This window comes from Diabrotica undecimpunctata, chromosome 6, assembly GCF_040954645.1.
Source record: "Diabrotica undecimpunctata isolate CICGRU chromosome 6, icDiaUnde3, whole genome shotgun sequence".
Classification (NCBI taxonomy): Eukaryota; Metazoa; Arthropoda; class Insecta; order Coleoptera; family Chrysomelidae; genus Diabrotica; species Diabrotica undecimpunctata.
The window spans coordinates 98,950,453-98,973,853 of NC_092808.1; the positions used below are offsets into that span (position 1 = coordinate 98,950,453).

A 23,401-nucleotide genomic window follows, 5' to 3' on the forward strand; every position below is an offset into this window, starting at 1 on the left:
ATAATGAAACAATATGGTGTAATTTTATTTCATATTAAAAATGGATTACATTCCGGTTCAAAAATTAAAAACTCATCATTTTTAATTCCGGTGAACCTAGTGTAAACCTGTTTATATACATACATGTTACCATAACTTTTTTTTAGTCCAACTGCCTACAATATCTGAAAAGATTCAAGGATTTTTTTAATATAATAATTATGTATCATTATGGTACAACTTTACGATAAGATATTCAAAACATTAGTCATCGTCATAGTTATAAAACGATTTTATATAAATATCACCTTCATAAGAGATACAGGTGCAGGTTTTGAAAGCATATATTATTAGTAAGTTGTAATAATGGCGCACACTTATAAAGTAAAATACTTTAACTTTACTGCAAGGGGTGAACCGATTCGAATGCTTTTAAGCTATGGAGAAATTCCATTCGAAGACGAACGTATTTCCAGGGAAGACTGGCCTAAAATAAAACCAAGTAAGTAGAATTTATTTAATAAATAAATTCCAACGTTATCTTAAAACGGTTTTATAATTTAGGCTATGAGAGCAAGAGTGGGCTAACCCCAAATATTGAATAATGAATTTACATGAACCAAGAATATATGCGTTTTTTTGAAATTTTACAAAATTAAAATATGATTCCAAAAGGTATTTGGATATATACATTGTTTACAAATCATTAACTTATAACTAAAAACTCGAAGATCTTGCAGTATATTTAACAAAAATATAAAAATTTAAGCTTTTTTGTGGATTAGACCGCTTTTGCATCAGTGTGCCCTTAAAAATTTTAATAGGAATGTGGATTAGATCTAGAGCACAATACAATTAAACAATATCAATGTTGAAAATATGCTTTATTAAAAAACTAAGTAACAAAAATACTTAATCTTCATCGTTCATGAACTCTTCTTCTTGTTGTATAATGGATCTTATTGTTCTGGTGCTTGTGTAAAATCCATGATGTATTGGAGGTATAAATGAAAGTAATTCCAAAAGATCTTTTTTTTTGCTTCGGTTATTGTACGTCCATCGGAATAAAGATAATCTAGCTGAAATATTTCCCTGGATGTCCTCTTTTTTGACATCTAGTGAGTAAAGGAGAATATCTGCATTATTGCTGTATTTGTAGTAAATTATAAATGGATTTGTTTTCTTGCATTGCAACCACTGAATCTGTAACCATTGGACCTTTGATTTTTGTGTATCAAGTTTGCGATTTGTTATATTTCTTTCTAACTTCTTAGTAGAATAAAAATCGTTTTCTGTCATCTTTATTATCGTAAAATGTTTTTTCTTTCGTGCATATGCTATTTATTACCTTTATCCAATCGTCAGGTACGTAGATATCTTTAAATTTTTTTTTTGCTTACTTATTACTACGAAATCTTGGTCACAGGCAAGGTAAGAATGTCCGGTGACTAAAAACTTATGATCAATATTTTCCACCACAATATCAGGATGTGACACAATAAAATCGCAAAGGACAGCCATTTTAATGTTACGGTTCTGCCTTCCGCATTGATCGGAATATAGTATTACATTTTTTGTTGTAAAAACATTTTTAAAATAATGCAGTAAACAGGATCCTATTTCTTGAGATCTTCGTGATGCTTGTGTGTCTCGTTCGATTAAAAAGAAAGGGACTGCACTACACAGTGTAATTTTCACAAACATCTATTCACTGGAAGGTTAGATTGTGTGATACATACCCTTGATTAGCAGTTAAAACTGGTCTATTCTACAAAGAGGATGGTTAGCCCACTCTTGCATTCTTTTACGTATTTATGTATTGAACAATTTTGGTCTATTCCACAACTTCGTGGGTTAGCCCATTCGTGTTTTAAAACTTTTGTTATTTTCTATAATGCAAAATCACCTTACTGGAGAGATTTATGTTATAATATACGGAACTGTTGGTTAGACCGGTTTTGCTTTAAAACTTTAGGTGGTTAGAAGTGATTGTAATCTATAACTCAATTATCAAAAAAATGTTGGTTAGCCCACTCTTGCTCTCATAGCCTCAATTATATTAAAACTTTATTAGCTTTAGTATGCTACAAAATATTGTTACTATTAATCATCATCGGATTTTAATGACTTACTACGTTTGACACTATCTAACGACTTGGTCGTTAAATTTGAAAATAAGCAGTTCCATTTGATTCTTGGTGGTGAACTTTGCATTATCTGTACAAGGTGTTGTTAACCTTTGCTTCTTTTGCACTATCTTGTTTCTAGTTGCAATAATAAGATTCTATGTACATTCTGCATCACCATTTTCTTTACAACTAGCGCTGTCTTTTTTATTAAACTGATCAGTGAGTTGCTGCTTGAAATTTTCTAAACAGTAATTATTATTCATCCTTGCAACTCATATCAACACTTTATTTGTCGATTGTTATTTTGTAATCCACCTCTATATTCTTTTATAACAATTTTACGTTGTGTGTGCATTAAGCGTAGGAGATATGGATGAACCCATTGGTGTACCAAAAATTTGTAAGTAATATTTATCATTGAAAACCAAAAAATTAGTGTCAAACACCAATTGCAAAAGCTCTGCAAACACGTCCCAGGAAACGAAGGAGTTTGGTTGGATAGTGTTTGCAGAGCTTTTGCAATTCGTGTTTCACACTAATATTTTGGTTTTCAATGATAAATATTACTTACAAATTTTTGGTACACCAATGATTTCATCCATATCTCCCATCCTTGTTAACTTTGCCCTTGATGACTTGATATCTGAATGTTTGGGTCTTATAGATTTCCATATCCCTTTTGTTAAACGGTATGTTGATGACCTTTTGTTAGCCTTACCCCCTGACAAAGTAGAGTCTACCTTATCGATTTTTAATGGTTTTGATCCTCACTTACAGTTTACTTATGAACTTGAGGATCCTTCTAACAATAGTATTCCTTTCTTAGACATGCGTGTCTTTAGAAATAGTGACAATACACTAACTACAAGTTGGTACAGGAAACCTATGGCTAGTAATAGGTTTCTTAACTATCATTCTTGCCATCCGTTCAAATACAAAATAAATCTTATAAAAGCACTCAGCTGTAGGCTACATAGGTTAACACATCTTGATAACAAAAGGGATTCTCTTTTGTTACTCAGAAGTATACTATCTGACAATTCTTACCCTACATCTCTCATAAATAAATACCTTTTTTTAACAAGTTTTGGGTCTTCTATTGATGATTTACCTGATGGTGATCAACTTAGAATGATTTCTAATAATATTATGAACAACAGTACTCTACTTTCTCCTAACATTGCAACTTCCACCACCCATTACTGTTCACTACCCTATTTCCCATATGTTATTGAAAAGCTTATTAAATTGTACAAACAGAACAATATCCCGGTTAAGATTGCTATCAATAATGCTAAGACTGTCAGGAACTTGTTTTCTAAAATTAAAAGACCTCTTTCCTTTTTGGAACAAGTGAATGTAGTCTATCACATACCCTGTTCTGAATGTGATGCATGTTATATTGGTCAGACTGGCCGTTCCCTTAAAGGACGCCTTACTTCACATCGTAGTGACAATAAACTTTCTAAACATACTTGTGCCCTTGCAGAACATGCAATCAACACCAAACATAATGTGAATTTTGATGATGTTAGAATTCCCTGTAGAGAACGTAACCTTAATAAGAGACAGTTTATGGAGATGTGTCATATTTTGAAACAACCTAATGCATTAAATAAGAGAACTGATATCAGCAACTTAAGCCAAATTTACCATGCACTAATACTACAAAATTGATTCTTCCGTATTCTACTTTAAATTATTGGTTTCTTCTTCAACTTCTTTTATTATATCATAACATTTATGTTGGCATCTACAAAACTTTTCCTTCAATCTCACCAGCTGATTGTCAGTTCTGACATTCGAGCTTTCAAATACTTCATTTTGCATGATATGATCATAACAGTCAAGAACCCTAGCCGTGCCGTTGTTAATATAACATTTCAAAATTGACAATTACATTTTTTGATAGATTTTATAATCAATCAATGTTTTCAAAAGTTAAATTAAAAAAATTAATATAAAATTACTTAAATTGGGAATCTTCCGACATTCTGTGTTTCTGTGTTTTTGCTGATGTATTTAGTAGATTAATTTTTGATGTTTCTTCACAATAATAACATTTTAATGCTACAGATCTTTTAAAGGTAAGATCATTTACTTAATTGTTTTTCATATTAGATGCATCGCTAATAACACTCTTTTAGATGAACTAATGATGCTCATTAAACAGTGGGCGAAACGTCTTCAATAAATAGAAAAAAAAATAGCACAACTCTTGTCTTTTTTATCTCCAAATAGACCGAAAACATCCTATTCACTTACGAGTGTACTTTTTTTATATTAAATTAAACGGTCATATTCCTTAAAGATAGATATGTATATATATATATATATATATATATATATATATATATATATATATATATATATATATATATATAACTAAAAATTTGCATATTTAGAGATGTTGGTGATATAAGAAACATTTTAAGTGAAATATTTTTTTAATTTTAGCTACTCCTCTTGGACAACTTCCAGTGTTGGAAATTGATGGAAAACAAATTCCACATAGTATCTCCATTTGCAGATATTTAGCTTCAGTAGTGAAACTTGATGGAAAAGATGCTAAAGAAAATTTAAGAATTGATGTTGCAGTGGAAACCCTTCTAGACTTGCAAAAACGTAAGTAATATTTTTTTTAGTTTTAATTAGCAATTTTTTTTAAATCGAATTTGTTTAAATTAATCACAAAATATTTTTACAAAAACTAGAAACTGTAATAGGTTTTTGGTTTACCAGTTCGTACTGTGATAAGGAATTTTAAACTCCTCGCAAACGAAAATTCCACTTTTATTTTAGAGTCTAGGTCTATTTGAGACGTACTATTGTAAATATTGTAGATAGATCTTTAAGATTTTTTTAATGGCTTTGGATTTCTTGATTCATTCAGTCATAATAGATAATACTGTTTGCTACAATATTAACTATAAGAATATCTCTCAAAACTAAAAATCGTTCTCAAAATTTCCGAAGTGAAAATTGAAACGTCAATAAACGTACTTTAACCTTTAATTGTGGCTTATTCCCATTTAAATAGTAATTACTTTAAAATGCCACAAGAAAATAGCTTCAAAACAATATATACACTTATACATACATTTACATACATAGGTATTAATAAATGAAAAACAAAGAAAAATACAAAAAAGAAAATGGAAACAATAATTCACCAGAACTCTTACTCTTCAGGGCATTTTAGTATTAATTCTTTTTGACATGTATTTGCAGCAATTTTTATTAACGAAACTAATTTTATTTGGTGAGTTAACAAAAAATGTTTTTCTTTATAGTTCAACTTTGTAAGATATTTTGTCTTTTTTAGCAGCTCTTGATAAGAATTGTAAACACAATTGAAAGCTCGAGATATTAAATAGTTAACCAATAGCCCCTTTTATTGACTCCAACCCATCAAAAACATTTATATATATATATATATATATATATATATATATATATATATATATATATATATATATCTATATATATATATATACATATATATATATATATATATATATATGTATATATACATATATATATATATATATATATATATATATATATATATATATATATCTATATATATATATTATATATATATATATATATATATATATATATATATATATATATATATATATATATATATATATATATATATATATATCTATATATATATATACGTAGACGCGTTACTCCTGGGCAATAGTATAAACCGCACATTGCTTTCGATTCTTGCAGGAGATGACTCCGTTTTTTCTTTGTTTTCTGGTTCTCTGTCGTCTTCCTTCATAGGTTGTTATGTGATTTTCCCCGATTGATGATTAATCTTCTTTCCTTTCTATTTTCTATTTTTGTTCTCCAATTAGGTATCTTCATTCTCTAGATATCTTCCATCTGCACTTTGGTCTCCCCCTATGTCTTATAAATGTATCTTCTTCTCGTTTTAGTACATTCCCGAGCCATTTTAATCTTTAAGCCCTAATATGTCGGACTATGTATATGTTTTCCATTTATCTGATTATTCACCTTGTTTTTAAATAATCGTCTAAACTATCCGTTTTCGATTTTTTTCATCCAAGAATTCTTCTTAGGATCGTCCTTTCTATTATTATTAGCTTCTCTTCGTCTCTATTAATCAGGCACATTGTCTCTGCTGCGTAGTTTGTAACAGGTGTAATACTGTTTTATATATTTTCATTTTGGTGCTTTTGCACATATTTCTGCTCATGGTTCTGTGTTGGTAGTTTTTGCAGCTTCTGTTTTTGCAACTTCTAAAACGCTGTAAATAGCTCAGAGGAAAATGGAAAGGTCAATGCTGAGTATATCGCTTCGTGACCGAGTTAAGACGAAGAAATGAAGACTTAAGACGAAGAACAGGAGTTACCGATGTAATTTCCCTAATTGTCACACTGAAAAGGAACTGGGCCAGACACGTCGCCCGAATTATTGATTAAAAGTGAACGAAGAGATAACTTGAGTGGAGGGCGAGGTTACACAAAATAAGTAGAGGAAGATCCCCTATTCGTTGGACTGACGATCTCACGAAAGCGTCAAGAAATTGGATGAAAAGTGCTTACGATAGAGTATAATGGACAAAAATGTTTTGGTAAAAACAAAAATGTTTTGGAAATTGGTAAAAAAAAGTATTTTAAAAAATAAGGTTGTTGTTTCATGAATATGTGATGAGTATCAATGCCACATTCCAATGTTTTTTCCAAAATTAGTTTTAGGGTTGCAATCTGATGAATTGTCGATTTACCACCTCTGAAACCAGCCTGGTATTTTTTTACTATCCGTTCTGATTATGGTGCCATAGGGTGACATATTGTGGAAAATGTTTTATACACTGCATTTAGACGCGTAATTCCTTTGTAGTTAGACCATTCAAAGATATCTCCTTTTTTGTATATGGTAAAAAGTATTCCAATATTCCAATTATTGGGGGGGAATTTCTGTGACCATATTTCTTTTATAAGCTGCTGTAATGAGATTATGGTACCATGGCCACCTTTTTTATATAGTTTTTCTGGGAGGTTATGTATTCCTGGTGATTTGTTTCTGGCTAGTTTTTTAACTGCATCTTTAACTTCAAGAATCATTGGTGGTTCGCCTTCCCTCTCGTCTGTTCCCCTTACCTTATCTACTCTTCTACCTTATCTTATCTTCTTCCTCCATATTAAGTGCCTGGTTAAAGTATTCTGTTATGTTAATTTTCTAATAGAATGCTATGAATTATTTCTCTCTGTTGAGGTTTTCTATATATTTAAGTTCCTTAGTTCAAGTTCCTTAAAAGTTCCTTCGTTTTTTTCTTTTGTATATCTTTTTTTCATCTCTTCTCTTTGTCTAGTAATTCTCTACAGTTGTTCTAGTTTGTCGGGTAAGCATCTTTCTGTAGGCTTCATTTTTTCTTTTGTTGCATTTTTGCATTCTTCGTCAAACCAATGATTTGTACGGGCACAAATAGCTGTTCGTATTTCATCTTTCGCTGCTGCTTCAATGTCTTCCTTTATTCCGGTCCACTAGGAGTCTATACCTGTCCGGCCTTCTTTATTTACATTTTGATTCCTTAGTCTGTTGGTGATGTTTTCCGAGTACCGTTCAGCAATTGTCACATCTCTCAGCTTTTGCAAATTCCATTTTTTTCTATCCATTTTATTTTTTTTACTGGTGTTTGAAATTATAGCCTTGACTGTTGAGATTACTAGGCAATGATCTAAGTCTATGTTTGCGCCTCTGTAACTTCTGCAGTTTATTACGACTGTTCCATGCCTTGAATCTATGAAGATGTGATCAATCGACTCGTTATTCTTCCATCAGGAGAGGTCTAGGTTACCTTGTGTATGTTCCTGTGTTTAAAATAGGTGCTAGCGACTGTCATACTTAGTGCTGCTGCTAGCAGTAGCTGTCAAAATTATCAGTCGTAATTCATTATCGCTACTGATGTGTAGGCTATGCTCTAATATCGTGGACATGAAAACTCGCTCTCGTCCTATTCTTGCATTTATGTCACCTAATACAATCTTAATGTCATTTTTGGACATCTTCTGTAGGCTTTCTCTAGATCTCTTCTTTTATTTCGTCATCAGTTGGGGCATGTGCATTGATCAGACTGTAATTTAAGAATTTCCGTTTTAAGTGCAAATAGAGCATTCTTTGACTGCAGGCTTTAAAGTCAATAATAAGGCCTCTTGTTCTTCGGTTTACAATAAATTTCATCCCATCCATGTACTGGCTTTCATTGAAGCTATAATATATGGGATGGCTTGTCTTGTCAAGAGTATCAGTTCCCGTCTACCGCAATTTGTGTACGTGTTAATTGTGTTGGCTACCACTTCACTCTTCCATCTTTTGCGTGGTCTCTCTTTTAGTCTTCTATCCTATATTTTACCATCTAGGAATCGTTATCAATATATCGTTATCTGTCTTCACCAAGCAACCAACCCATCGAAGCGTTTGAACCTTAGCAAATGCTGTGATGGGCGTTTCTTTCAATAGTTGGTAAACGTTTATCGTAATTAAAATTACACTAAATACTATTTTTAGTATTTCATAGTTTACACTAAAAACTACTGTGTAATTTTTTATGGTCCAATATTATTTCATTCATTTTAACGGCCTACTGTAAAGTATTAATAAACCAGATAAAAAATCTTATAATAAATCAAAATACTGAAGTATCAATAAGATTAATAAATTCGTAAGGGCGATTAACATCCTATGATTCTCGACCTAACAAGATTTTTTGTGCATAAGCCTAATCTAGTTAAACTTTAATTAAATGAAAGGCAGATATCGAGCACACTTTATTAATTAAATCTTGTAGTACTTTCGCTTCTAGAGTATCTTCAGGGGCATTTCGTAAAATTTTGATTCTCTCTCCTGATGCCAACCAATCCGTTTTTTTTTTTAATTTTAAACTGTTTGTCCTTGTGTCGTGTAGGGTTAATGTATAATTTTATGTTTATGAAATTCTCAATAGATTGTTAGATAGGCCAACATTTGACGAAATGCCCCTGAAGATGCTCTAGGTGCGAAAGTGCTTGGGCAAGATTTAATTAATAAACTGTGCTCGATATCTGCCTTTCATTTGATCAAACTTCATTTATTCGAGCATTCAAACTTATATCACTTTAATCTAGTTAAACCTTAGAATGCCAATATTTTTGGCGAAGGTAATTAGTAGACTTCGGCAAATATGCATAGTGCATATTTTGCATATTGTGCATATTTTATGCAAATATTTCATATTTTGGCATATTTGTATAAAAGTTTGCATAAAGTGCATAAAAGTTCAGATTTTTATACTGTATTTGAAAATTTTTAAACATACCAATTTATTTCAATTCTTGTATAAAATTTTGTAGTCATTTTAATCAAGAAATGATCTAAGTACGTAATCTCTACAGGTACAAAACATTTACAATTTCAAAGAAGATCAATTTAAGTAGCCCTCAACATTCTTAGAAAGTCTCGGTCACTGAGGCATTCAGTTATTGGATAATCGCTAAGGGTTTGCTCATTTGCATTTTATGATCTAATCCCCAAATCTATCTACAATTTATTGTATCTTAACAGCAGGTAAACGGCTAATAGTTTTGTTCCTAATTTAGGGATTTTCCAAAATCTCCTAGTTTATTGAATTAGGTACCTAAACATTTCTAATTTGATGCTCAGATTTGTAAGTCATTTTTGTTTTGATATTCAAAGCGTAAACACTCGTTGTGCGTAACAAAAAGGAAGATTGTGATTTTATAATGCCTAAAACAACCAGTGCTTCAACTTGGATTAAACCTTATAAAGAGCTGTCTATGGATATGGGAAAAATCTACTGTTCAGTCTGTGGCAAAATTGTAAGTATCTAATATTTTCTATTAAATATCTAATATTTCATACATACAGGGTGTTTCCAAATGACACTTACAACGTTTGACTGTAGATACTTCTCGAAAAATTGAACAAAACGATATAGTTAATGAGGGGTCAAACTTATTTACTTTTCGAGATACTGGGTGTTAAAATTAAAAAAAATTAAATTCTTTTAGTTAATAACAACAATAACTTTAAAACCAATAAACGTATTTACTTGAAATTTAGTACTCGTAGGTTGTTTTTAAATGAAAAATAGCTTCCTTTAGTGAGAAAAAATTGTCCATGGTACAATACATATTTAGAAAATATTTAGAAAATAGAATATTTAGAAAAATTTTTCACCTTTACTTTTTTTTATGAAGTCAGCTATTCTAAAACACAATTATTTTTATTGTAATTGAATTAACAAAAAAAAAACTTTTGTTGAATTTTAAAATAAGTTATATGATGTACTAATGGTTAGTAACAAAAACTAATTTGTGGATTAATACTGCATTTAAAACACTTAGCGAGTGTTTTTTTTTCCAAACCAGTTATTTGATTAACCAAAAACACCTTGTATATTTTTATATTTTAAAGGTTGGGTTAAAATAAAGGTTTTTATTTTTATTTATAGATAGCATAGATAGCATGTGAGAAGAAATTTCAGATAGACCAACATGTGAGAACTGCTTCACACATTGCAAAAAAAGGAAAAATAGGAGGAAAACATCAAACTTCAATGGCTAAATGTTTCCAATCTACTTCAAAAAAATTAGATGAGCAAGAAACTTTTAATGGAGACTTGTGTTGCGCATTAGTGTCTGCAAACATACCGCTTTCAAAATTAGCAAATGTAAATTTTAGTTCGTTTTTAAAAAAATATTGCAAACTTAATGTTCCAAGTGATCGGTCTCTAAGAAGAAAAATAATGTGAACGGGCTATACTCGTCGGTGTTAATTAATATTAAGGAAGAAATTGCAGATAATTATTTTTACATATCTGTAGACGAAACCACTGATTCCTCAGGAAAGTATATTGCTCATTTATTGATTGGTATTCTTAAAGAAGATACCTTACCAAAATCTCATCTTATTTCATGCCAGCAACTTGAGAAAACAAATGCTTTAACAATTTCGCGTTTTATACAAGAAACATTAGCAACTTTTTTTCTTCCGACAACTATTCCTTCTAATAAATTACTGCTTATTTTATCGGATGCTGCTTCTTATATGGTGAAAGCAGGACAAAATTTAAAAATATTTTTCCCAGATTTAATACATGTTACTTGTGTAGCGCATGGATTAAACAGAGTTACAGAGGAAATACGAAAAAAGTTTCCTCTTGTAAATACCATGATATTCAGTGTCAAAAAAGTATTTCTTAAATCTCCTATAAGAATTCAACTTTATAAAGAAATGCTACCTAACATTCCTCTTCCACCACAACCTATTTTAACGCGATGGGGAACATGGTTAGAAGCAGCTAATTTTTATGCAGATCATTTTGTTAAAATAAAGAACATAATTGATACGTTAACAGATGAAAGTTCCCAATCTCTTTTGGATTCTAAACAAACTTTTCAGAGTAACTTGCTTCAACAAGAACTTTCATTTATAAAATCAAATTTTAGTTTTGTTCAAAAAACAATTACTTAGTTAGAATCACCAAAACTGTCATTGTTCGAAAGTACAGCATTAATAAAAGAATTTGCGTCATGTTGTCGGAACGTTAGAGGTAATATTGGAAAAGATATTTTAAAAAAATTTGAAGCTACTATGGAAAAAAATAAAGGTTACCATATTCTTTCTGAAGTAGTCAGTGTTCTAGCTGGAAATATTTCGGAAACAATTAATTTAGAACCAAATGTTTTGGTTAGTTTGAAAAATGCTCCCGTTACATCAGTTGATGTTGAACGAAGTTTTTCCATATATAAATATATGTACTCAGACAGAAGCCACAAGTTTTTGTTAGAAAATTTTGAACACCACTTGGTCATTTATTGTTACCATAATTCTAAATAAGTTTATTCATACTTAAAAATGATGTAGTTACTTAAAATAAATGTAAATCTTAATGAATAGTAGGAAATATTTAGTTATGTACACTTTTTTTTTAAATAAAATTGTTACTATTTTACGATTTTTTTATTTATTTGTATGCATATTTTGTAAAATATTTGCATATTTTCGGGTAAACACGTGCATATTTATGCGCATATTTTCTACATTTTTATTTGCATATTTGCCGAAGTCTAGTAATTAGATTCCTAGAGTATATGCTCCTTATCCCCTAAGATGTAAGAATAACTCTTGCTAGTACAGGTGTGATAATTTTAGAAACAATTTTGCTTAGTGGTGTATTAAGCCTATAAGATCGTAATTTATTTTCTATGTTCACTAATACTTAAATTTACAAAAACCACCAAAAAAGTCACCATAGGACATTCAGAAAAGTACGTATTTTTTTAGGCAGTAGCCTTTTAGTTATAGTCAAATTACTATCGGTGATTTGCCATTTCCTTTGGAGAGCAGATTTGGTCTTGATTTTTTGTTTTAAGTTTATGTTTCCCTTTTTGGTAGAAATCTGTGTTATATAGTTTAACATTATTTTTTATCTTTTACTATTTGCGCCATTTGAGGTTTGGTGTAGATTTTACATCACTTTAAGACTTTCTTTATGAGTTGTATATTATTATGTAGGTACAAAATAACTTCTCTTTATCATTAAATTCTCTCTTCAGTTACTTCTATATGAGACGTATTTCTATTAAAACAATTTAGTTTCCTTTGTATAATTATCCCATGCTCCTTTATTTATAATATACCTAATAAGTTTTGTACCTGTATTAAAATGAATATCTATTTACAACGGCAAAGGTATCTCTTACGTATATAAAATATATTATTAAGGATAAAGATCAAGGTCTGTCAATGATTTAAAAATAAATACAATAATTTGTATCCATAATAAGATTCTATGTAATTTATATAAAAAATTATCACATTAAATAAGTTTAGTTTTATCATAAATGATAAGTATAACAGGTTTATTTTGATGTGAAAAGTATTTCACCTCATAAACAAGATAAGACAATATCTGCAGCAATAAAAAAGAACATTCTAAATTTGAAGTTTTTTTTTACTATATAAAATTAATCAATTATGAAGGCAAGGAAAATTTTCGACAACTGAAATAAATCAATAGCTATGATTCTACAGGATAAAGATTATAACGCAGACCTAAAATATGTACAGCTTATTTAAAATATTAACCAATAAACTAATGACAAAATGTAATGGATACCAGAAAAGAGAACAAACTCAGAAGTAGATTGTGTGATAAAACTGCAAAAATATAAATACCCATGAAAAGGCAAACTTTGGATACAATAATTAAACATCTAAGAAAAGAATGGATTAGATAAGCAAATAAAGTGAAAAATGTTACAAGAAAGTGGTTAAACAAATATTGGAAACAGGTAAGCCATATTCTCTCTGTCTCTCCAATGGCGCAACAGCCCAAATCGGGCCTTGGGCTCCTCCAAACTATGCCTCCAACCTTGTCGGTCCCGCGCCGATCTTCTCCAGGTTCTCACGTCTAGCAAATTTTGCGCGTCCGCTGCCACTTCATCCTCCCCTCTTTTCCGTGGCCTTCCTATTGGTCTTGCACCCTCCATTTTACTATCTAGGGCTCTTTTCGGCAATCTTTCTGTCTCCATTCTTACTATATGACCAGCCCAGCGAAGTCTCTAAAGTTTAACGAATTCTGATATCGGTGTCTCTTTGAACAGTTGGTAGAGTTCATGGTTATACCTGGATCTCCATATTCCGTTTTCATTAATAGGTCCAAATATCTTTCTTAGCACTTTTCTTTCGAAGACTTCCAGTTTTCTTTTTGTGTCTTCTGTCATCACCTATTTCTCGCATCCATAACATACTATTGGTCTGATAATAGTTTTGTAGACCCTGATTTTCGATCTCCAGTGTGTGTTTTTGGAGCGAAACATATGATCGAGTAAAAAATAAGCTTTGTTTTCCTTTACTATTCTTCTTTAAATTTCTGGTTCTTCTGTTCCATCCGTGTTTAATGCAACTCCTAAATATGTGAAACTTTCTACCGTTTCAATACCGTCCTCTAATTCAACTGTGCGTCTGTTTCTCCTAGCTCTTGCCTATGTTAACTTTTTTGACTTTTGAATATTTATTTCTAGTCCGGTCTCTTTTGCCTTTGATTTTAATTGTGAATATATTTCTGCCGCCTCTTCTGTTCTGCGAGCCATGATGCTGATATCATCGGCATAGGCGGCAATCTGTATTGATTTATTTGTTAGGAGATTACCTCTTCCTATATTCAGCTGTCTTATCACATATTCCAAGGTCAGATTAAATAGTGTCGGTGCCAGCCCGTCTCCTTGCTTTAATCCTTGGGCTATCGTAAAGTTTTCAGTGAGCTCATTTTGGACTCTGACAGTTGCTATTGACGAATCCATTGTTGTTTTTACCAGTCGGATGTATTTTTGGGGGATATTAAAGCTCTGCAATATTTTATAAGCTATATTCTACGCCACAATTATCAGAGATATAATGGATAAATTAAATATAGGTCACTATGGAAATGCAAAAGAGAAAATATACTGGATCAGGACAAAAAACAGCAAAAATTTGGATCCTCTTTCTTTTAATAGCGAAAGTACTAAACAGTAGAAATAAATATTGTACACATGAATTGATTTATTGTCACGATATTTTGGTTAGGTCAACACGACCTGACACAGAGAGGACAAAAGTGATGTTAGAAACAGTAGAGATGAAAACACTTCCATTAAAAAATTAATGGTAAAACGCTATGGGACAAAGCTAGAAGTACAGATATACGACATAGATGCAAGGTGGAGAACATCTAGCTCTGGGTAAGAAGTAGAAGAGTAGAATGGAATAATCATATAAGCTGAATGACAACAAATTCGAGTAGTAAAGACGGCAAGGGACGGCTCGCCAATAGGAAAACCACGAAAACGATGGAACGACAACTTAATGGAGGCACATTTAAAAATAGACAAAGTCGTATAAAGTCTACATAAAAAGAAGAAGAAGAAGATGTTTTGGTTTTATAAAGTTATAGCAATTTTTATAACATTTTTATGATTTTTATGAGAAATTCGTAATACTTTGATAGTCGATTACCTGCTTAAGGTTAAATGAAGCACTAGATTCTCCAGACACATACTCATTTTTATTATTGTTCACACACTTAAAAACGTCATAATTTGTCAAAGAAAACGTGAGTGTAAGTAAAATTACATTTTTGATCAGCTTTCAATCAGTTTCAATCAGCAATGTCAAATTACAAATTTGACGTTTCGACTTTCACTCTGGAAGTCATTTTCAAAAAGATTGTTTAAAAATTTTGTTACAAAGACATAGCCGCCAAAGTAAAGGTTATGATTTCCTAAAAAAGTTGACTTACTTGGCACTTGAGAGCCTTTCTTTATCTGCAAAAACTTTCGACTATTAAGCATAAATTAGGTCCAGCATAATTTTGCAAAACTACAATTTTTTGCGGACTCTGGATTGCAAAATTATTCTGCAAAAATGATTAAACCGATCCTAAATTTAGCACACATTTCAGTCGTATTCTAAAGTTTTTTTAAGTGGAATATAAAGGTTGCAAGTAATGTTTAGAGATCGAATTTAAGGATCGATTAAAATTTAAAGTAAAAGCTCCATTTTTTGCATTTTTTCCCAATTATTGCTATTTTTTAAACAATAACGATTAATTTAATTTTTTGCCAGTCAAATATTGTGTTAAACTAAGTAGCAAAACTCTTGCTTTCTATAATTTTTTTGTAGGAGCAACATGTCTCAAGTGATAGGTGAAAATATGGGCGTAAGAAGCTGAAATTTTCGATTTTTTTTTAGATTTTGTTAAATAAAAAATTAAGCACAATATTTGTGACTAACACATATCGTGATTATTGATACAAGATACGTCCTGAAGTGATTTCAGTTAAAAGATAGACTTCTATGGCAAATTTACAATTCAAAGCAGATCTCGTCTGGACTATAAACTATTTCCAAAATGACTTCGACAATATTATTTGCCAAGGAAAATTAATTATTCATAAAATTAAATTGCTTACACTTCGATCAAATATATTCTTGACGGAAAATTGTCAAAATATCCTAAGTCTAAACAAATTAAGTCGATTATGAAAGGCTTACATGTCATGTTGCTAATGAAAACGACATCATTTTCCTTGCGCATATTACACGTACCTACTCTGAATAAATCAGATTGCGCGTTACTTGCGCGTAGGACAAAAACTGCTATAACTTTTTGGTCATTCAATTTGAAAATCTGATATAAAACAACTCAAAAATTAAGAAAAAAAGGATATTACCAGTAGCATGTTTTTTTTTTAATCGCCATTATGTTTGTAATCAAAGTTTTGGATACATCTAATTTTTGTCGAAATATATTATATTGTGTCAAAATAAAAGAACGAAATATTTAAATTGGCCAGACATATCGCTAGTTACATACAAAATTTCATTAAAATTACAAAATTAAAATTTTTGCATTTTTATGTTCCATGTGTACAATCAAAAAACTTTATAAAGAAGTTGTGGGGATTTTTATTAAAAATATATTGGTGCCAAATTCGCCCGATTGTCTGCTAGTTATTGGTTTATTCAAAACTAAAGTACTCTTTGAGGGATCGCCGCTGGCCTATCACGCTACACAAAATTTACATAAGAAATATAAGGGTATGACAAAAAATAAAAAATTTAATAATGTAAAATAAAAAAAACACACATTTTACCAATGACCTTTGACAAATTTAAAACGCAATTGTTATTGCTTTCTGCACATACGATGACCTTTATGCACTGTGTGTTAGCCAAATGGAATAAATTAGCTAATAAATAAATGAGAGTGTATTTGAAAAAACGATTAAACACGTCGATTAGTATTTATAGTTGCGCATTTTTTTCCACAAACTTTTTATACGGGGTGTATCAGATAACGGTGGCCAATACCAACTTGCTTATTTTAAATAGAACACCCTGTATATTAATTAATTTTTAGATTCCTCGGATCATTTTAGACATTTTTTGAATACAATATCCTATACTTATCTTTGACTGTTTTGGAAATATTAACTAAAATGCAAAAATTCACATTTAGAAAAGAAAATTATCTATTTGCCGAAAGTCGTTACAACATATTCAAAAACTTCTAAATAATACAAATCTAAACAATAATCTTAATCTAGGAGATGTTTAAAATGCTTTCCATGAACGTCTTGGCAACACCCTAACCGTGAATAGAAATTTCTTCTAACGTTACTCAACTGATGTGATCGATCATCTCAGATGTTATCGATCTAATCGCAAGCTTTATTCATTTTCGTAAGTCAGCTAAGTCAGTGGGTTTAGTTTTGTATATAATACTTTTCACATATCCTCATAAGAAAAAGTCTAATGGCGTCAAATCGGGAGATCGTGGTGGCCATTCCATCGATCCTCGCATCCCTATCCATCGATTCGGAAATATTTGGTTGAAGTACTGCCGCACATGAATTTTGTAGTAGTGTGGTGCTCCATTTTGTTGAAACCATATCATATTCACTATAACTTGTGGGATTCCCCTTCCTGTTGGAAGGGGACTGGCTAAACAGGAAAAATTGGAGAAAACGGTTGAGTGAAGGAATACAGTGAAAGAAATCCTTGTATATATATATATATATATATATATACATATATATATATATAGTAAGAAAAAGTAGTCCAAAGTTTTTTGACTAGTTTGGAAAAAATATATGTAAATACTTTTTTCTTTTTGGGTGTGGTAGTCAATAAAAAATAGAGCTTTGCTAAGGCGTACTATTTATTCTATATATATATATATATATATATATATATATATATATATATATATATATATATATATATATATATATATTCTAAGTAGCTATGTCATGGATGATGTTATCAGTGATTGTATCAGTAATTGCACTTTTTTCATTCCTTTTATTAAGAGATATGTAGATGATTTAGTTTTGGCACTTCCTAAACACAAAATTCATGAAACAGTCAACATTTTCAACAGTCATAATCAACATATACAATTCACAGTTGAGGAAGAGGTAGATAATTCTCTACCATTCCTTGACATGAGAATTGTAAGAAATACAGACAATATGTTGAAAACCAGATGGTTCAGAAAACCCATATGTAGTAATAGATTTATAAGCTATTACTCTCACCATCCAAATAAGATGAAAATGAACCTTATAACAGGATTAAAAGAACGTGTTTTAAAACTTTCTCATCCAGATTATCTACAGGAAGATCTTCAGTTATTAAAAAATATTCTAATTGAAAACTCTTATCCTCCAGATATGCTACATAGGATGCTTTTTTTCTAATATTGGTAATATAAATAATTTAACACCATTTTTTGCTCAATCTCAAAACATTGTATCTAACAATCAGAACATCTATTATCATTCACTACCTTTTATACCATCATTAACACCTAAATTAATACAAACACTAAAGGTTATTGACAATATAAAAATAGCAACAAAGAACATCAAAACTATTTCATCTTTATATTCTAAAACTAAATATCCTATAGACAAATTTGAAAAAACGAATTTAGTATACAGCATTAGTTGTACTCAGTGTGAAGCTGAATATGTTGGTGAGACCGGAAGAAATCTTTCAAATCGCATTATTTCTCACAAAAGTGATTGCAGAATTTAAAAACCATCTTGTGCTTTGGCAGAACATGTAATCGATAAAGACCATATTATGGATTTTGATAACATTAAAATTTTATGTAGTGAAAGTAATAAATTTAAAAGGACTTTTTTGGAAATGGTTTGTATTAGCAAAAATGATAAGAGTTTAAACAAAAGATCTGAAATTCAAAATTTAAGCAAAATTTATAATTATATTCTTTCTTTATGATTTATATATAAAACTTGTAAAATGTCATATTTAATTCTCCATATATCTATCACATTCTTTCAGACATCTGTCAAGGGTGAATAAATCTTCTTCTTTTTGTTACTAAACAAAAAAAGAATGTTTAAACGAAGTTTTACTTTTGGCAATATAATTGTCAAAAATAAAAATTTTATGTTGGCATTTATGACATTGAGGCTATTTGTAATTGGTTGCTATTTGAACTTATTTATAAATTCAATTATTCTTATATTAAAAAAAATGTTTTCAAAATTATAAAAAATTTTTCAGAGAAACATTTGTTAGATAAAAACATTTTTGTATTAAATATTTTGAACATGTAAGCAGTGATTTTTACTTACCAAACTAATTTTTATTTGGTAAGTTAACAAAAATTGTTTTTTCTTTTTAGTTCAACCTTGTAAGTATTTTGTCTTTTTTAGCTCTTGATAATAATTGTAAACACAATTGAAAGCTCGAGAATAAAAAAATAGTTAACCAATAGCCCTATTATTGACTCCAACCCATCCAAAACAGTTATATATTTGTTCCAAACGAGTCACAAGTACTTCTTTTTTCTTATTCTTATATATATATATATATATATATATATATATATATATATATGTATATATATATATATATATATATATATATATATATATATATATATATATATATATATATATATATATTGTGGGTTTCCTGGATCAGGATACAACTTTGCCAACGTTGGCACTACATTATTTTGGAGCAATGCTAAATAATTCTCGCTTCAAATTGCTATATATGAAAAAGGGACCTATCATCTGATCTTCAATAATTCCTGTCTACACGTTAACCTTCTCAGGATATTGAGTATTGCCTACTCCCATCCAGTGAGGATTGTCCCTGGACCAATAGCGGCAATTTTGTCGATTAGCATGACCGTGAAGGGTAAAGGTGCACTCATCAGAAAACAAAACATGTTCGTGACGTGTTTGACTGTTTTTTCGAATACTCCCTCATTTATTTATTAGATGATTTATTCCATTTGGCTGACACACAGTGTATAACATATAAAGTAATCAGAAAGGGAAGAGAATATATTATGTTCAATCTCGAACTTGCTGGTTTCTTCCTTTCGCATTGGGTATGTATTATCACCATAAACAAAATAACAAGCGAGTAGACTATATGAAACTCTATTTAGAAATAAATAAAAGCAAAAGAAAATATACATCAACCTATATACATTCAAATATAATAAAATCTAAAGAACTACAAATTTAAATCATGTGATACGAAACCGATACGACAACCAATATTTTCGTAAAAACACAACTGTTTTGAAAACTAAACATAACGAGACGAGTTGTGAATATCTATATCTCACAAACCAAGTTGCCCGTCTACAAAAGAAATTTTGAGTAGGTATGCTAAAATATGAAAAAAAAAAGAGCAATGACCTTAAGACCTGATAGCTATTTAAATACAATACAAATAAATGTAGTGTACGTTCGTAGTGTATGATTTTATCATTCACTACGTTAAAATATAATAATGATGTTAAACAAAATGCATTTGACACAAAGACATAAATATACTATAAGGTTTATAATATTAAAACGAAAGTAAAATGTTCAAAATAAAGTTGAATTAAAAGGTTCAAATCGCGATACAATATAAAATAATTTTACACTAATAAACGTACTTGATCAATAACACCAACAAGATATGGTGTATTGTACTTTACCCCAATGGAATGATAGCACCAACCTCTATCGAAAAGGACGTGATCAATGACATACAGGAACCACAAAAGTTGATGTTGGATTGATGATGGAGCAGCCTCCACCCCTACTTGATGGAACGACTGATGGTGACCGAGTGGTTGATGTTGACTGCGATCTTGATGGGGATGGAGTGTTACGGCCATTGTGCCAAAAGTTGTTTTATACAAGCTGACATTAGGTGTGGGCGATAATTACCCAACGATCTAAACTTTTAACAAAAGCCTTTTAACTTTTTAACATACAATATACGAAAGAACAGTCTTTTGTCTGCAACAAAGTATTTAACAACCGTTCATTGCTCTATAGCGTCTGTCTTTTTGTACGCGGAATCTTAGTTAACTATACAGGGAAAATCAAAACTAACAATTGTATACCTAGTTAGAAAAAAGGAAATCTGTCAAAAAAAATGATTTTTAAAATTTATTATCTTAAAAACATTTTAATTTAACTATTAATTCACTGTATTTTTATTTGTATGGAATCTAGTTTCTTATAATATAATTTTCTTGTACAGTTGCATTTGAATATGTGTTTGAATCCGATGCTGCCAAAAAAGATGAGAAAAATAAAAAACTTGAGGAATCTGTACCACTCTTCCTTGGAAAATTAGAAGAACAAGCAAATAAGAATGGTGGCTATACCGCTCTTGATAGGGTATGTATAAAATATTATTTTTAATTTACAAAACCTTAAGTATTATCATAATACATAAAATTGTATATCAGCACTTCAGTGACGCAGTAGTAAAATAATTAACTTACTTAGCGTAAATGTAAAAACTTGGAGTCCGTGAGTTCGAATCCGGTGGGAACTACGAATTTTATTTAACACAAATAATTAAGAAATTCTTATATTTATCGCATCTTTTCAGCCGATGTGTCCAGCTTACTCAATAATTATTGATTAAAATGTTGATCCATTGACCATTTCGTCAGATTAGCATTGCATTTTGATCAACTCGTTTTTTTTTTATTTAGAGGGATATTCTCGATTAAAAAATTTTTTTCTTAATTTTTTATAAAAACTTGATTTCTTTGATTCATTTTGCCATATTCTACTAGCTTCTTATTTTTTGTTGCATTATTTTTTCAACCTTAATTCTTTTTTAAACATTTTATGTTTGCGTTACATTCTTATCATTATATTCATGCCTTGTTTTTATTATATCAGTCTCTGGCAGATTTCCATTTTTCTGTAATTTATAAAACGCGTTAAGATTTCACGGCCATCGTCTAACGTGTTAAACTGTTTGTTCGGACTGTTGTCTTCTGAGATTGGTTCTTTAGTTTTTTCAAAGCAGTTGTTAGATATTGGAAATGGTTACTGTTAACACCTCGACTGACTCAATTTCAATACCACGAGATTTCTGTTACTTAGAGCCTATTGAACTTTTGACACAATATTTAATTCTATGACATTACGAAGGTTACCAGGTCAGCTAGTATATATATATATAATTTAATGTAAATATACTCTTTATTTAATTATGATTGAAGACCATTATTTCTGATATTCTTCATTCGAAACTAACGTATTTAATTTATTTTTTTTTAGTTGTCATGGGCCGATATCATATTCATTTGTATCTACGAAGGACTTATGAATATTCTAGGTAAAAATACCTTTGACTCTTATCCTAGTCTACAAAAAATTAAGAAAAACGTACTAGACGTTAAAGGTATTAGAAACTGGATCAAAAACAGACCCGAAACACCTTCTACCATGGGACCTTTGAAATTCGAATATGACTTAAAACATGAAGTTTAAGTGTGATTACTATACATTGTAAATATATATTAAAATGATTATATTTTGTTAAAAATAAAAATGTACATTACTATATATAACAGCTCTTGAAAATACTCTAGGTCTAGAGGTCTGCGTCAATATCCACCACATATTCGTGGAATTTAATCCTTTCAGTACCGCTTTTTTTCAGCAAAAGAAAACATATTTTTTGCATAAGATATACTTAAAACAGTTCATATAACACTTTTTATACATTAAAAAAATATAACATGTATATATAAAAAAATTATGCTTTCCACAGGCTGCTGACTGGGACACGAAAATCAATCTGTTCTTCTGAAGTTTACAGCTTTTCTCGGTTCTTTCTTTAATGATTTTTCCATAAATCTTAGCAACAAAAGGTAAAATGCATATTCCTCTATAATTATTTTTGTGCATAACACCTGTACAGTGTTTGTATACTGCTATAATATGGTCACAAATACCCAATTATCAGATATTTTCTGACCTAACTTAATAAACAGCAAATACTTAAACCTAAGGGCTTACCCACGGCTTACTCTTATTTTATCTATACTCTGCTTTTTACACTATACTAATACACATGCACACTAACTCAAATGGTTTTGTAGTTATGAGTCTTCTCTTTAGTTCAGTGTTGTCAAGAAGCAGAAACATGACTATACAGCCTCTACTGGGAAACTTTCTATTTTTTTATTTGTAAAGTTAATGTGTGCAGATTTAATCTCATTTAATTTTATTCGCCATTTTCTGGTCCAGGTATGTATTGTATTTACTGATGATTGCAACTTATCAATCACTTCTTCACTAGTATCTTCTATCGCTAGTATGGTTGTATCATCCGCGAAGGTGGCAATAGTATTTTGTTCTAGCTCTTCTATGTCACACGTATACAATATGTACAGGACCGGACCT

At 30.3% G+C, this 23,401-nt stretch overlaps 1 protein-coding gene across 1 annotated transcript; it reads left to right on the plus strand.

Annotated features, from left to right (window-relative positions):
- Window positions 1-274: 274 nt before the first annotated feature.
- LOC140443621 (glutathione S-transferase-like) lies at window positions 275-22,548 on the plus strand. The gene is made up of 4 exons (XM_072534974.1): window positions 275-481; window positions 4,566-4,733; window positions 21,231-21,370; window positions 22,271-22,548. Exons 1-4 carry the CDS (start codon window positions 346-348, stop codon window positions 22,481-22,483), a joined length of 657 nt encoding a protein of 218 aa, XP_072391075.1. The 5' UTR covers window positions 275-345; the 3' UTR covers window positions 22,484-22,548.
- The last annotated feature ends 853 nt before the right edge of the window (window positions 22,549-23,401 follow it).